Source organism: Octopus bimaculoides, chromosome 13, assembly GCF_046866305.1.
Source record: "Octopus bimaculoides isolate indiv1 chromosome 13, ASM4686630v1, whole genome shotgun sequence".
Lineage (NCBI taxonomy): Eukaryota > Metazoa > Mollusca > Cephalopoda > Octopoda > Octopodidae > Octopus > Octopus bimaculoides.
Window position 1 is genome coordinate 497,486 of NC_142940.1, and position 18,600 is coordinate 516,085.

The 18,600-nt window shown below is 31.4% G+C and overlaps 1 protein-coding gene across 7 annotated transcripts in view; it reads right to left on the reverse strand.

The window, feature by feature from the left end:
* Positions 1–2,933: 2,933 nt before the first annotated feature.
* The window catches only part of LOC106871441 (transient receptor potential-gamma protein), a 51,479-nt gene continuing 35,812 nt past the window's right edge, over positions 2,934–18,600 (reverse strand). For all 7 annotated transcript variants that reach the window (XM_089361348.1, XM_089361345.1, XM_089361349.1 and 4 more), the window contains exons 9-12: positions 11,070–11,264; positions 9,840–9,881; positions 7,373–9,233; positions 2,934–3,468 (exon numbers count right to left, since the gene is read on the reverse strand). In XM_089361348.1, the coding sequence (XP_089217474.1) occupies positions 8,955–9,233; positions 9,840–9,881; positions 11,070–11,264 (516 nt within the window). In that variant the 3' untranslated portion in view covers positions 2,934–3,468; positions 7,373–8,954. The remainder of the gene's footprint in view (positions 3,469–7,372; positions 9,234–9,839; positions 9,882–11,069; positions 11,265–18,600) is intronic.

An 18,600-nucleotide genomic window follows, 5' to 3' on the forward strand; every position in this document is an offset into this window, starting at 1 on the left:
GGGAAAATAATTGTACAAAATTATTTTCTTTGTTTACACATACTCTCATACTTTATATTGATAGTTTTTTGCCCTCTCCTTCGGTTGCTACTGCTTAAACCATGTCCTATCGATTTGAAGACTTCTTAATTAATATCCACCTTTGTTTTACTCTTAGTTGAAAAAGTCGAAAAGACAGAAACTGGTACTGACCGTTACAAAATGTATTTCATGATAAAATTGTTTTAGCATTTTCCACCTTCTCTTATTTTCCTTATACATATCGACTCAAATGTCACTTTTCAACACTCTACACGTGTGTGTGTGTGTGTGTGTGTGTGCATAAGAAACAAAGATATTTGCTAGTAAAAGTATGCTATTGAAATAAATTATCTTTTGCATACCTTTTTTAAACCACGAGGTTACTCTAATGAAATTCTTTGCACACATGCATACATACACACTGGCAAACACGCACTCAGTACTCAGTGTGGTACTTTTTTAAAAAGAGAAAGTTTACCATGAGAAAATGAAAGACATAGAGAGAGAGAGAGAGAGAGAGAGAGAGAGAGAGGTGGGGGGGGGGAGATCTTTTCTATTGCTGTCACAGACTTTTAAATTGAAGTGAAAATTTTCAAATTTGCTATATTGATGTAATTTTTCTTAATGAATCTGAGTTTGTAATTCAATTATTCCAGAAAAAAATTTTGGAGAAATGTTACAGAGTTTTAAAGTTTGATCACAGGTGGAGGGGGGGGGGCAGAAAGAAAGAAATAGGGAGGAGAGGGGAGAGAGGCTAAATGAAGAGTTATCAGCATAAGGTAGAGAGGAAAGGTGTCTTAGGTTAATTGTAACTTCTCTTTCAGCTCCAGGACATTTGTTCCTTGACTACACCCATTGATAACCCTTAACCTAGCTTCTCTTATCACTTCTCCCTATTTCTTTCTCTCTATCTTCCCCTTATCTTTTATCTATAGCCTTCTATTTAAAGAAATAATCTAATGTGGCTTTGTCCCTTGTTTTATAACCATAGAAGCCTGTCTGAACCTCCGTGTGTTTTCACTCTCTTCGTTGTTGCCAAAATAAGGGAATCAATCAACGTTCTACGTCTTGGTAGTTTTCTCTCCAAACAAAATTTTCAATTTTTAATTCACCAAAAGAAAATAGTTTTTCTTTTTCATGATGTAATTGAATTATTCATTAAAAAAAAATGTGTCTGAAACAGCTGTAGTGACACTTTAACCCATTTGTATTCCTATTTTATATATATATATATATATATATATATATATATATATATATATCAACATCATCATCATCGTCATCATCATTTAACATCCGCCTTCCATGCTGGCATGGGTTGGATGGTTTGACAAGAGCTGGCCAAGCAGAAGACTGCACCAAGTTTCTCTGTTTTGACATAGTTTCTATGATTGGATGCCCTTCCTAACACCAACCACCCAGCAGAGCGGACTGGCTGCTTTTTACGTGGCACCAGTACAGACAAGATCGGTTTTGGCAAGGTTCTTTACAGCTGGATGCCCTTCCAAATGCCAACCACTTTACTGAGAGGACTGGATGCCTTTTAGGTGGTGCCAGCACTGATTTTTGTCTGATCTTTGAAAGCATGGAAAAATTGGGTGACAATGATGATGATAAAGATAATTCTGGTTAATAAAGACAAATTATTAAATTATTCTAATTAATATTATTATTAAGACTTTTTTTTTTAGATGTCGTATTGATACAGATCAATGGGTATTGATAAAATGTATTTATTAAGCAACACTTTGATCTCTATATCAACCAAATATATTAATCAAACAGTGATTTAAGCATGATTGATCATATTAAAGAAAATTGCACAAACAAGAAAACACAGGAAACAAAATAAAATAAAATAAAATACAAATCTATAAATCAGACAAATTTATTTAAATATTTGTACAAAAAAACTACAACTTAATCAACAATACTAAAATATAAATAGTTTGTTATAGATAATTAACTCTCTGAAAATTAAGCCTCTCATAATTAACTTTCTGATAATCAATCATTCATCTAACAAACACAAACTAGAATTCTTTACAATATTGTTGATTCTTTTGTCCATTTTATTTCAACTATTTTTTTTTTTTTCTTTTATTCCAATTGTTCTCGGCATTCATCTCTGTTTATAGTTTAAAAAAATTTATTTTTACAATTTATGTATAATTTGAATATTTTAGATATTTTGCTTTTGGACAATCTTGAAGAAATGTTCTGGAGATATCTCTCCTTATAATAGATTTTTTCCTTGCTTTTTTGAATGGATACTGTGCAGATTTAGAATCCTCACCATCTTTATTGCTTTTGTTTTTGTTTTTATGAATGGAAAATCTTTCAAATTCTTTGGTACTTGGAGGAGTTTTATCAACTGATTTGTTCTTCCTCTTGATGGCTTTTCTAACTGGAAATAGAAGAATTTCTATGATTGGATGCCCTTCCTAACACCAACCACCCAGCAGAGCGGACTGGCTGCTTTTTACGTGGCACCAGTACAGACAAGATCGGTTTTGGCAAGGTTCTTTACAGCTGGATGCCCTTCCAAATGCCAACCACTTTACTGAGAGGACTGGATGCCTTTTAGGTGGTGCCAGCACTGATTTTTGTCTGATCTTTGAAAGCATGGAAAAATTGGGTGACAATGATGATGATAAAGATAATTCTGGTTAATAAAGACAAATTATTAAATTATTCTAATTAATATTATTATTAAGACTTTTTTTTTTAGATGTCGTATTGATACAGATCAATGGGTATTGATAAAATGTATTTATTAAGCAACACTTTGATCTCTATATCAACCAAATATATTAATCAAACAGTGATTTAAGCATGATTGATCATATTAAAGAAAATTGCACAAACAAGAAAACACAGGAAACAAAATAAAATAAAATAAAATACAAATCTATAAATCAGACAAATTTATTTAAATATTTGTACAAAAAAACTACAACTTAATCAACAATACTAAAATATAAATAGTTTGTTATAGATAATTAACTCTCTGAAAATTAAGCCTCTCATAATTAACTTTCTGATAATCAATCATTCATCTAACAAACACAAACTAGAATTCTTTACAATATTGTTGATTCTTTTGTCCATTTTATTTCAACTATTTTTTTTTTTTTCTTTTATTCCAATTGTTCTCGGCATTCATCTCTGTTTATAGTTTAAAAAAATTTATTTTTACAATTTATGTATAATTTGAATATTTTAGATATTTTGCTTTTGGACAATCTTGAAGAAATGTTCTGGAGATATCTCTCCTTATAATAGATTTTTTCCTTGCTTTTTTGAATGGATACTGTGCAGATTTAGAATCCTCACCATCTTTATTGCTTTTGTTTTTGTTTTTATGAATGGAAAATCTTTCAAATTCTTTGGTACTTGGAGGAGTTTTATCAACTGATTTGTTCTTCCTCTTGATGGCTTTTCTAACTGGAAATAGAAGAATTACACAAATATCATTAAACAGCTTTTTGAGTTGTTGTTTAGTTCTATGTTATCTCTGATCAAACCGATCTGCCATAAAAATCTTTCACCCAAACCAAACCAAAATGGTCCAATTTGTCATTCTTGGTTTTTAACTTCTTCAACTATGTCTTCAACAACCTATTTCATGGTTGGATTCATTAAAACTAAATATTTCATTAGGTTATCATTGCAATTTCCAATAAACAGGGTTGCAAAGGTTTATAAAGTCATAACTGATGGGAAATCCTGTTATTTCACAGAAATCACTCAACTGTGAACAGAAAAAGTTGGTCATCATTCTGCTCATTTAACAACCATCTTCCATGCTGGGTTGAATGACTTGACAAGGATCTGATGAGTTGAAGAACAGCATCATGCTCTAGTGTCTGCTTTGGCATGTTTTCTATTGATAGATGTCTTTTCTAATAACCACCATTTTACAATGTGCGTATGTGTTTTATTTTACACACATACATACATTCATGCATAAATATGCATGTGTATATATATATATATATATATATATATATATGTATATGTATATATATGTATATGTATATATATATATATATATATGTATATGTATATATATGTATATGTATATATATATATATATATATGTATATGTATATATATGTATATGTATATATACATATATATATATGTATATGTATATATATGTATATGTATATATACATATATATATATGTATGTATATATAAAATAATAAGGATTATTACAAAGTAGCATTAGCATTACCTTTAATCCCTTTTGATATTCAGCTTCAAACAGACCTACACATGTTGTTTCTATTGCATTTTGATGAGTAACTGTTGCAGTTGCAACTCCACTATAATACAGGTGCAATTTCTTCAGGGTCTTCACTTTAATATCCTTTAACTGTTTAAAGTTTTATGTTGATTCCCTTTGATGCGAAGTTGTACGTTAATTTAGACGCAAACTATCTTCAATTCAAGTATTGATTGGATAATCACTTGTTTTTTCCTTATAGCAAGTTATTTCAAAACACTTCATTTTTTAAATGTTTATGTAGATCGAAACTGAACCAAATTCGATGACTGGCACCCGTGCCTGTGGAGCGCTAACAGCACTTTCCAAGTGGGATCACTGCCAGAGCAGTGGTCTCGCTTCCGTGCTGGTGGCATGTAAAAAGCACCATTTGAGCGCGATCGTTTCCAGCTTTGTTTTACTGTCACTTGTGCCAGTGACATGTGAACAAAACATTGGACTGGCTCCTGTGCAGGTGGTATGTAAAAAACACCATTTGAGCGTGGCCGTTACCAGTACCACCTGACTGGCCTTCGTGCGGTGGCACGTAAAAGCACCCACTATACTCACGGAGTGGTTGGCGTTAGGAAGGGCATCCAGCTGTAGAAACTCTGCCAGATCAGATTGAAGCCTAGTGCAGCCATCTGGTTCGCCAGTCCTCAGTCAAATTGTTCTACCCATGCTAGCATGGAAAGCGGACGTTAAACGATGATGATGATGTATGTGAATGATGGCCATCAATATTCTGCCATTTTTGTGGCTTATCAACAAGTACCTGTATTTACTCTAGCCCTGCTTCTAATTTATATTTGCCTCCAATTTGGTTCAGATATTATAAACATAGAATATTTGAATAAACATTTACAAATTTAGGGAGTTGAATGTTTTATGTTATAAACTAAAATTAAAATCTTAATGCCTAAATATTTATCATAAATCTATTATAGAATTGAATTACAAATTTAGATTAATATTAAATTTATTATAAAGATTTAATTATAAATTAATAAACAATAATTATAGCTTAATTATCAATTTATTAAAAATACTAATTGTACATTTACAAATAATGATTATACATTGTTATAATTAATAATAAATTCAATAAAAAATATTAATAATTTATTTTTGGTTAATTAAATTTGCTAAATCTAATGTGTACAATACCTGACCAGTCTTGGAATGTCTCTGAAATAAAATGTGGCACAATTTGCAGCTTTTACAGAAGGTGCAGACATAAGATGCAAGGTATTTGGGTGCAGGGCAAAAGAAATATAAATGGCAAAAAAAAACAACATGCAAATCAAATGTAAATAATATGCAAATAATATGTAAACTGTGTAAAAACATGCAGAGAGAAAAATGAAATGTAGATATCAAAGAATATTCCCAAAACAGTTTCCTGACCATATTCTTTATTGATAATAGATTAATTGAATGTTTTAATTAACTGTTAAAATAATCAATACTTTTGAAGGATTTTAGTAAAGTAACAATAATTATATTTATTGGAATATTAACCTAAATAGCATATTTGGAGCCATCTAGCAATATGCCATTTTATATATGTATATATATATATATATATATATATATATATATATATATATATATATATATATATATATATATTTGAGAGAGGAAAAGAATGACTTCACTGGTAGTTCTATTCAATTTAATTTTCTAATAATATAATTTTACAGTTTGGTTTTTAGATTTCTTTCTCACACACACACACACACATACACATTGATATATATATATATATATATATATATATATATATATATATATATATATATCTATATCTATCAATGTGTATGTGTGTGTGTGTGTGAGTGTATGTAGATATTCATGACTTGGAATCCCAAAGTCTGATTCAGTTTCATTTTCTTTTATGTTTCTGTCGTTTACCTTCAACCATGTTACCTTCCACCGATAAAGTTACCTCTCCATTGTCTGTGCGTCCTCCAGTCACATAACGTGAAGCCTTCTACTTCTAAATGTCTCACAACTTTATTTAACTCCCCCCCACCTAGATATATCATTCTTCACAGTTAATGCATTCACGCCCAGTTTACATTCAAGACATTAGTTCTGCCACAGGTTCCATTCCAGGGTTAAGGCATTCAAATTAAATTACCATTCACAAAAATGTTTAAATCAGAAAATATTATTTTAAAAAAAGCATAAATTAAACAATAATTGCCATCACAAAATAATTACATTGCTGCTATTTCATGCATACTTTGCTGTCTGGAAGATTATATCTTTAAATTGTTATCGGAGAGGTCATATATTCTATAAACTCTTAAAGGAAGGTTCTCGTATAATATCAAATTAATATTTAACTGAATAAATTAAATTTTGTGATAGCAGGTTAGGATTTGAAGAAATTGGCAGTAATTTTGGTCATCCCAGCAACTGCATTGTCCTTCAGGGAAACTAAATTTATCATTTATATTTGACTGATTCAATCAAAACCTGATGTATTGAACACTTTCCTTTTTAGATCAATCAAGGAGAAACTGAAACTGTATTTATTAAGGAACATGACTAAAGATCAATATCAAATATTTATTTTTTATGTAATAAAGCAAAATTGAAATTGCTTTTGTAATATATTGTTAGGTAAATGAAGTAATTATTTCCAATAAATTATATTTAATAAAAAAAAAGAAAAAGAAAAACGCTTATGGCAGGGAATTATTGTGAGGTTTCTGTAAATAGAACTCTGTAAATTTTAGAAACATTTTCAACTATTGAAGGTGTATGTGATTAACAGGAACCACATTAGAAGAGAGTGGGTGTGGCTAACTCAAGATAGACACTGTATGGGTGTGTCTGAATTGTATGGGAAGTGCATGGGTGTGGCTAACATAAGACAGAACTGTTTGGGTGTGTCTAAACTACTTGGAAAGTGTGTGGGTGTGGCTAATATAAAACATAACTATTTAGATGTGTCTAAATTACTTGGGAAGAAAGTGAGTTTGGGGGATACTGTATGGGTGTGTCTAAATTGCTTGGGAAGTGTGTATGGGTGTGGCAAGTGTGGGTTTGTTAAATTAATTATTCATACCTCCAAGCGAGTCCTTGCCAAAGCAATATTTTGTCCTTTGCTTCTTGAAAGATTTCCATTTCTTTTGATGCAGTAATCTCATTTGTGAAGAGAAATGCTTGTGTTTGTATGTGTATATATGTTTACTTGTGTGTGTGTGTGTGTACATTTTAGGTCTTTAATGTAACTGGTGAATCGAAAGTTCTGTAGAAAGAACTATTGTCTAAGGATAGAACTAAACTTATGGCTAATTCCTTGTTTGATTCTAATTTAAAGGCAAAAATCTCAATAAGCATTATTATAATAGATTCAGAAATATTAAATATAAGCTTAGAATATAGGAAAGAAATTATATTTTGAACTATGATAACTGTCTTGTCAATCAGTCATGTGCAATTAGTGAAGTGTTCACAATTTAACGAGAAGATGACCAATTAGCCTCTTGTCATTTCTGACCCTGATGATTAGAGGGGATGGGAGTGGAAGAGGATTTTTCTCCAAACATCCTATATGATGATGATAATGATGATGAAGATGGGAGGAGGAGGAGGCTGTGTACACCTCAAAATAATTAGGCGATAATGATGTAAATGATAATGATGAAGATGATGATGATGAAAATGATGATGATGATGAAAATGATGATGATGATATTTGCTATGCTATTACTATTATGTACATAAACAATTCTGTATTTGAGAGAAGTCTTCTTAACAATATCCCCAGGCATGTTGTAAAGCCAAGATTAAACAAGTGACAGAGAAATTTGAAAGGCAGGGGGAATGTTTAGGGGATAGTTTTAATGTTTTGAGTAGAAACACAGTCATCCCTGCTGTTTAAATCGGTTTTGCACATGTTCTCTGTTCATCCTTCAAATCCGAAAATATTTTCCTTGAAAACTCCATTTCAACTTCAAGAAATTTGGATTCAAGGAAATCTTGAAGGTTTGAGAGAAGACTGCCCATTGGAATATTGTAAAAGAAGACTTAAGAAACAGCCAACGTTTTGAATACAGATTGCTGAGACTGAGAACTGAAGTGGGTTTTAAGGAAGTTTTTGGTTGGAATGTATTTTTGCTTTTCTTAACAGAAAGCTGTTCCACCAACCAATAAATGGTCATCAAAGAAGCTACCATTTCTATGTTGGAGCCCATCTCAGCCCATTTGTGCCACCATTTCAGTAGGAAAGGAGGGAAAGAATTGGAAATTTATGACATTCATGAATTCTTTGGAAAGTATTTTTGATGCAAAGGAAGACAGACATTTCAGTGAGCGGGAAATGGAAATGGTCAAAGCTTGCAAGGATCCCATCCACAACGTGTTGCTAGGCAACATAGACTGGATGGAATTAAGACAAGACGAGTTATCTTCTCTTATTATGAGAATTCTGATTGTGTTTCTCAACGAAACGTTTTGTTCCATTCAGACAGGAAAACCAAAAGCAAACACTGGACAAATTGCACAGCCTCACTGATAGCAAGACAAATCTTTAAACCTTACTATTTTTTTAAAAAATCATTTAAAAAAATTGTATTTAATTATCTTGTTTTTATATGCTAATTAATAAAAGGAATGTTTTAAAGTGTTTCCAGGCAACCAAGTAATTATTCCTCAACCAAGCCAGCTTCTTCCAAAAGCTGTTCGGGATTAGTATCAGTTGCCACTGAAAGGTTCTTCCACATTCGGTCTTTCTTACTCGAGGTTTTCGCTTGATGGATAACAGGTGTTTCGAAACCATTGCTATTTAACACTTGCATCAGCTCGAAACGGAATGTTGAGATATCTTGTTTAAGTTCATTAACGTCGTCTTGGGAGACTATTTCGTCTTTCTGTGGGCGTTGTTTATTCATGATGTATCGACTAATAAGTTTACGGATAACCACCTGTGCAAGAAAAACATAACCAAAGCAGCTGTTAATTGGAAACTCAGACAAATCACAAAAATTCTTTGATTACATACCAAAATATCAAAGAGAAGACATAGAGAGGAAAATACTGGTCGAAAAGATGGGAGAAAGAAGATGTAGATATTTCAAGAATTAAGAAAAACTAGCCGTGAACTTAAATGGTGAGTCTTCTAGTTGAAGAGGGGAGGGTGGAGCGGTTGTTTATTATTTACGTATCATTATATACACAGCGTTATGTCGTTGGTGAGCTAAGTCTATCCGAGGTAGAATGAACAAGATGTTTTGTTACCTTACAGTCTTTAGTTCAAACCCTTGATTTTATTAATGTCTGTTTCAAAAAATAGAGCAGGAGTGTGGGGGAGTATATGGGAGGGGAATTCTTAAGGGAATGGATGGCTGCTTCTAGAGTAGAACTCAACTTAACTGACATTTCTACCCCCACAATAAACTCCCTTGAATCTTGAAATAAAGGGCTACATGTTACCTCAACAATCAATAACAAATTTATCGATTAATGTTTTTTAAAGATCAATATAAAGTTTACAGTAATTTCGCTAAGAAATAATAAATATCAAATTTCACCTGGTAACGGATTTCTCTCTTGTTAATGTTGGAAACGGTAGACTGAAAAATAGACATGAGAGAAACAATATTGAAATAATAATGAGGAATATTAAAACAACAATGGAATCATAAAGAATTGAAAAATAATAATGTAACAATAAAGAAAAAGTAATGAAAAAATAGTAAAAAACAATTGCTAACAAAGACACAAGTTGGAGGGGATGGGACAAGGTAAGGGTGGAAGGGGAAGACAAATCCACCCCAGGAGCTGAGTTGTACCTTATTTTATTCTCCTCAGAGAGATGAAAGATAAAGTTGACTCAAGCAGGATTTGAACTCTGAATTAAGGGACCATAACTTAATACCACAAGGCATTTTGTCAGATATTCTAATAACTTTCAAAGCAATAATAAAGAATTCATGAAATAATAATAATAATTAAGGTGTGAAATATCCATACAGAGAAATGTGTTGGGTGGGTTTAGACATTTTATCCATTTCCTATGAATTGTGAGTTTGTTTGAATGAAGCTGACCAGGGACAGCCAAAGGGACACAACAACAACAACAATAACAATATGAACCTTCCTTAATATCTCTGGATTTATTTCAGGCAATGACTCAAGAGAATCAATCGAACAACAGACAAAATATTTGTGGTTTTTTGAGTTGTGTTATTTCAAGTTCTAAGTTCAAATCTTGTTGAGGTCATCTTTGCCTTTCATTGTTCCAGGGACAATAGAAATGAAGAACCAAGGAAATATCGGATTCTTTAATAGTTCCTAGAAAACATTTTGGAAGGGAGCGGAATTATTGTTGAAGATTAATTTTAACAGAGACATTGGAGGAGTTTTTTATATGTCATAAGTTGACTGAGCCAGAGTTAATCAAAACTGTCCAAGGCTGACCAGGGCTTCCCCAAGAATGGCTAGAGCTGACCAGGGCTTCCCCAAGAATGGCTAAAGCTGACTAGGGCTGACCAGGGTTTCCCCAAGAATGGCTAGAGCTGACCAGGATTGACTAGGGCTGACCAGGGCTTCCCCAAGAATGGCTAGAGCTGACCAGGATTGACTAGGGCTGACCAGGGCTTCCCCAAGAATGGCTAGAGCTGACCAGGATTGACCAGGGCTTCCCCAAGAATGGCTAGAGCTGACCAGGATTGACTAGGGCTGATCAGAGCTTGACCAAAATTGACCGGGTCTTCACTACAATAATGGATCTTCCTGAACGTTTGAATTAATGGACTCACCCGAACATTCTTCCATTTGACTGTCTTCTGTTCTGCTGTGTGAGCCAAAAGCAAATTCTTGATGGATGCAACTGTATTTGTAAAAGACTTTGGACTTGGGAAAATGTTAAAAGGTGGAGGAACTGTGGCTCCCTCTGCAAAGTAACTTATCCAGAGTCTGGAACGAGCAAATTTCCATTCTTCATCAGCTTGGCTCTGAATTTAAAAAAAAACAAAAATATAAAGCTATAAAAATATATAAAGTTATATATAAAATTAAACATTTTGCCACATAAACACATAATCGTCATAAGACCATTACCCTTCTTTCTAACATCGTTATCATCATCTTTATCGCAATTATTGCTGCTCTAATTATTATCATTATTATTATTATTATTACCATTATTATTATTATTATTATTATTATTATTATTACCATTATAACCATTATTATTATTATTATTCAGTAGTTTTATTTTTATAACGTGCTTTCACTTCACTACCGAGCGCAGCTCTGTGCGCCTTGGGTATGTGCTGTGGTTTGCTGTGGTGCTCTTATGTTTACTGTATTGAAAGTGTTTTGCGTAGAATGTGTGCAGTACCCAGTAGTGCAATTTTCTGTATGTTATATATATTTGTAAGTCCTGGTGTTTTTGTTATGTATTTGTCTGAATATTTTTTTATTATACCTAAGGCACCTACTATGATAGGAATTGTTTCTGTTTTTAGATTCCACATTCGAGTTATCTCTATTTCCAGGTCTTTGTATTTTGAAAGTTTTTCCATTTCTTTTAGAGAAACGTTGTCATCTGCTGGTATTGATACATCAATTAGAAAGCATTTTTTTTCTTCATGATCTTTGACAACTATATCTGGTCTATTTGCCTTAATTTCTCTATCTGTGTGTATTGGCATATCCCAGAGTTATTATTATTATTATTATTATTACCATTATTATTATTATTACCATTATTATTATTATTATTATTATTATTATTATTACCATTATTATTATTATTATTATTATTATTATTATTATTATTATTACCATTATTATTATTATTATTATTATTATTATTATTACCATTATTATTATTATTATTATTATTATTACCATTATTATTATTATTATTATTATTACCATTATTATTATTATTATTATTATTATTATTATTATTATTATTATTAGTGGTATTTTGCTCATTGCTACATTCTGTGTTCAAACTGCAGTTGTTTCCCTCTCTTTGAAAGAAAATGATCATTTAACCTTTGAAGATGTGTGAAAACGAATTTAATGATAAATGGGTGGGGGAGATAATAAAACAAACAAATAAAAGTAGAGATGATCATGGTTTCAGATAAAAAATGGAACTTTGCATGACACATAAAACACGTAGTGATAACAGCAACCATAATGTGCATGCACGCACACACACACACACACACACACACACACACACACACACACACACACACACACGCACACACGCACACACATTAATTTAATAGTTAACAGAGTTTTGAGTTGAATTTCTGGTCATGTTAGTTGCATTCCTCCTTAAAGGTGAGTTTGCCGTTACTGATTTTTGATTCACTCATTAATTTATGCAGAAAAACTCCATGATATTATTTGAGCTACACTAGTTGAGCCAGTGTTATTAACTGAGCCTAATTTATCAGCTGAGCCAGTGTTATTAGTCATTGATATAAATGAATGACACAAAACATTTCACCAGACAAATGATTATTGTATATATTATTCTGTATCATCTCAGTAATTTATATTTTGACCAATACAATATTCTATTGAACTACTGAGCATTAGTTGACTTCTGTTCCATGTAGCAGCCAGCAATCTTGTAATTTATTGATAATAATCAATTATATACATCCCCCCCCCCCCACTCCTTCACATTCCAAACAGTTTATTTTGATCTGCAATAAAGTGATAAACCAGATGAAAGTCTGCTAGATAACACATGCCAAGAGATCAATATTTATTGTCATCCCTAACTTTCCAACAACATATCTGACATTTATCAAGTTACACACTGTGTCTGATGAGCTGTTCTCAAATCAGATCTCTTTTATCAGTCTCATCCATTAATTCTTGTTTTATTAACAGTCTCAGAAGGTAAAATGACATCTCAGATTTCAAAAATATTTTCAGTTTCTTGTTTACCATTTATGGCAATTGGTGACCATCAATGTCCTTACTGGTTATAGGTTTCCAACAAACCAATCACTGGTTCATTGCATTTTCATAGTGAGACTAATAAGGGAGTGTTTATAACTCAGTGCAGAACATGTATTACAAAGCACTTTGAAATGCAGCAATTTCTTGGATTGTTTACTGATGTTTATATCTGTTGTTTCATTGTTTGTGTGTGTGTGTTGGGCTTCCACACAGTTTCTGTTGATCAAATTGTACCCATAAGGGCAATAGAAGATATTTTTCCCAAGGCACTATACAGTGGGGTCACATCTGCAACTTCCTCTGTGTGACTGGTTTCTAAAACTATAGGCGAGGGGATGAGACAGTTCAAGTTGGTGCAGCACACTTCTGATTTCATTGCTATTTCTTGTGTGCCATTGTTTGCAGCTTTGGGAATTGCCAGGGCAGAGACAAGAAAAACCATCTTTTCTTAAGTGCCATCAGCATCAAGAACTAATGATGAATGTGAAGTGGAGAGGTCTCCCCACTTTAGCACAAGACCAGCCAGAAATTATGAGTAACAATACTTTGTGTGCTTTTGTGGAGTTAAAGAGTTCAGGAAAGGAGGGGGAACAACTAACAAAAGAAATGATGAGAGAGGGAGAGCAACATAAGCAGAGTGAGCCCTAACAAATGGCAAGAAAGTGACCAGAAGTCTTTCAAAGGGAGGTACTCACCCCTATAAGGACAGGGTAGCTGAACTTAAATGTTCTTCAAAAGAGAAATACACACTTAACCTTAATAGATGACAAATTAGATAATGCAATAGATAAGGAGTTGGGCAAAGAGTAACCTGGCGTCTGTTTTGTGGATTAAACTTTTAATCTTAATAATCTATATTTCTTATTCTTCTCTATCCAGCAGCATACATATACACAAGGTGTTACTATGGTTACACAGAGATGCACATTATTATTATTATTATTATTATTATTATTATTATCATTATTAGTATTGGTAGTAGTATTAGCAGCAGCAGCAGTAGTAGTAGTAGTAGTATTTTGATTCCTTGCAATGAAAGACCTTTGATTAGTGAGCAGAAAGTCCTTGTTAACTACTTAAAATATTTAAAAATAAACAAATGACGGTCAAAAGAAAGACTCTACTTCACTAGTAGCAGACATGGTACCACAACTGATCACTGTTGACCATTAGACTTTGTTTCTAAAGCAGTGTTATGTTAAAGCATAAAATATATGGAGCTGGCAGCAAGAAAATAATGCTGTGGCTTTATTGAACAACTTCGCTTCACAAGAGGTGCATCATTTCAATTATCTCAGAACATGCATATTTTCGTTTTAATCAATCTATGGAAAATTATCATTAGCTAAAGATAGTTATATAAATTCATTTAGTTATGTCTTCTAACGAGGTAAAAAACATTTATTTCATTAAAGCATTAAGTCATTCAAAATATAAAACATTTGCAAAGATGAGATGCAAAAGAAGAAAACACTCAGGAAAAATAACATGAAAAATGATATGAGATTCAGAAGGTGTCAATTGGAAAGAAATTGAAGAGAGATTTTAGTGAAACATAAAACGAAAATAACAAAGCCCTTATAATTCATTAGGAAATACTTACCAGAATGAACTTAGAGAAAAGACTTGGGTAGTATATCAAGAACAAGTGTGTGTGTGTAATTGCATATCATCATCATCATTTAACATATATATATATATATATATATATATATATATATATATATATGTATGTATATTATTTATTTAAAGGTCACAATACATGTTATTATGTGCTACTAATAGTTTCATATGTTGAGAGAACTCAAACATATTCTTCAGGCACAAACTACATATCAGAAAGAAACTAAAGAAATTGAATAATAAAAGAAATGCGAAAAATCTGAGAAAGCAGCATATAGAAAATGCAAACATTTCATTATGATAGATGGCTTTTGCACCTGAAGAATATTTTTGAGATATTTCTTAACATATAAAACTATTAGTAGTGCTTTATAAATGTATTGTGACTTTTAGATAAATAATATTTATCTCTCACCAGACGGAGTACTTTTTTGTTGAATTTTCTATCACAGATGAATATAATATGTATATTAATATATATGTGAGTATATATATATATGTGCAACAGAAACAGTATTAGTTTAAAATAGCAAAAATAGCAATCTGTGTCTCATGCTTAAAGCAGATCCATCATGAAAAGCCTAATTAACTTCGTTATTTTTCCTGCAGTTGTATTGCTTATAGATTTGTCTGCTACTGATGTATTTTTTAACCTCTGCATGTCTACAAGATATTCTATCTCAGGACAAATACTGCAAGTTAATTAGACTTTCCATGTTTCTGCTTTAAGGATGATACACAGATTGATGTATATATGTGTGTGTGTATGTGTGTATACATACATACATACATACACACACACATATATATATATATGCATGTATATATATATATATATATATATATATATATATATATATATATATATATATGTATATCTATATATGTATATATATATATGTGTGTGTATGCATAAATGTATGTATGTATGCGTATATGTGTATATGTATACATATAGAGTGAGACTAGTACAATTAGTACAAGAGATCACAACAAGTAGTGAAATGCTTTGATGAAAATCTATTCAGTTCATGCAAGTATGGAAGAACATAAGGAAAACGTTAATGATGATGATGATGATAATGTTGTATGGCATTTGAATAATAATTAGTTTGTCCATTAAAGGCAACTGATGCTGCTACAATAAAGGAATTGACTGGAAGTTTGATAAAGACACAGACTGATGTGTATTTAATAAAAAAGGAATCAACTAGAAGTTTGGTAAACATGCAAATTCTAAATAACAAACGAGGTTAGTAATGAAAGAATTTAAAGAAATATCTCAATTATTAAGTCAGGTTTTAGAGAGGGGTGAGGTGGTGGGAACATTTACTAAAATTAAATTTGAAAGGTTGTTAATATCTGTGGAAAAATAGTTTTTTTTTATATACCAAATAATTCATTTAAATATTTCAATTCTATCATTAAGAAAAACTAACATTAAGAATATTTTGATGAAAAGCTTTTAACAAAGGAAATAATTTTTTGATATTCATTCATTTCCAAATATTGAATTCCTGTTAAGCTTTGTTAACAAACTCTAAAATAACATCAGGATTAATAGTTCCATCAAAGTTTCTAATGGTATTAACCAGATATATTCCATTATGCTTCACAAATCAAGAATTATTTGACAAAATCTTTCGTCTTTACCTTTCAGATTTAACATTATTAGCTACCAACTTCCCTTTCAAAAGACTACACATTCTCCAAGAGAAATATAAATTACTTCATCTAACTTAATACTTCTGGTACCAACTTGTCTAAGACCACCTTTGTTTTCATGCTATAAAACTCCTCATTTTAATGTGTCCACATTTAAATGAGAATATTCCATCACTGTTTTGCATAAGATTTTTTTAGAGGTATATTCTAAACAGTAATTTGTTGAAGAGAAAAAGCCAACCTGTTCTGCAATATTCCACGAAACTCGTGATTATTTTCAAAATAAATTGAAACAAATGGTAAAAATATTTTTGTTAAAACAGTGACCACAAAATGGTTTCATTATTCCTTTACAAGTTTCTGCAAGTAGTGGAATATATTTTTGCTGTGATTAAAATTTATTAATCTTGCATCATACCCAAATTCTTCTATAAAATTTCAATACTTTGGGCTTAAACAATTTCTTTTGTAATTCTTAATCTTGTCTGAGATATTCTACTATTTCAGAGAATGTATGACATATTCTAGAAGGTAAAAATGTTCCATCAATATTCCTGGAGATAAATAACTTGATACTGATTAGTTTGGTTGATTGTATGAAGATCCAGGTGGGCTGAGTATAAAAGCAATAAATGTTAAGTTTTAATAAACAACTTTCAAATCACATTAATACGATTGGTATATTCTTCTCAGGCTGCTGAGAAACCAGAGAAGCATATCAATAAGACCTTGCTTGTCATCTATATACTTCCATTATAATTCTCCAGACTATTTAACTCCATTTTTAGAAATGAAAAATATTTTCATTTTTACATTGACACAATGGTTCAACTGGTCTCATTGCCAGGTATCTTTTTCCACAATTTGGACAGGGTACCCAGTTGGATTCACTCTTGGAACTATTATCAAAGTAATGAATCATTGGCAGGAATTCTAACCACAGCTACCAGGTGTTCTTATTGCAGTAGTTATTCCTGGATATGAATTATTTTTATATATCTAGGATGATGATGATGATGATGATGACAGATGAAATGAATTGAATCATTGTGTTGATGTAAATATCACAAAAATATTTCATCTTTAAAAATAAGGTTAGTTAGTTCACAAAATCAGCCTAATTAGCAACAATTGATCAACTGATCCCACTACAAGAATCATTTACTAAATTAGCTGATAACCTATGAACCATTAACGAAATAAAACTGAAAATAATTCTGTTATTTCTTTCTAAGACAAGTAATTTATTCTTCAGTAAATAATTATAATAATTAATATTGAGTGAAGGGAAACACTGAAAAATGGTGAAAAATTGGGATTAAAAAAAAGAAAGAAAAAAGAAACAATTAATCTGGGACTGTTTATGAAAGGGATTGTTTAATATAGACACCGATTCCTATAGGGAATGTTTCAAAAAGGAAGTAATTTGCTGCTAAATAAAAGAATCTACAAAAGACAAAGCTGAAATATTCTAATAACTCTTGGGTATTTGAAGAATTGTTTTGAGGGGAGGGGTTTACATAACAGAAGCATTCTAAGGTGTTGCCGTTGACAACAAGTGGGGGGAAGAGTGCGATACTGTTAGTGGCAGGGGTGTAAATAACGATGAATTTTTTAGCATCAATTAACACTGATTTACATAATTAAAAGTGATGTTGATAGTGTTAAAGATATTCAAATAAAATATGCTAATTACATATCAATGACATAATTTCAGACATAATTATTGTATATTTTGTTTAATCCATGAAATAAATATGTGACAAACAATGGAAGATTAGAAAGGTGAGATGAGGGGAAGGTGGAATAGAAATTCAATAAACAAAGGAAAATAAATGAAAATAAATGCAAATAACATGGACCCAGTTAACCAAGTGGATATCTTATAAATGGTGGCGTTATAATGATAATGTTGGTGAGAGATTTTGAACTAGAAATTGATAAGATGTTTTAAAGTTGCAAGTAAATTGGTTAATTTAATAATGTTTAGATAATCCAAAGGTAAACACAATGTGTAATGAATTAGTGTCAAAAGTATTCAGTATAACTAATTAATTAGTGTTA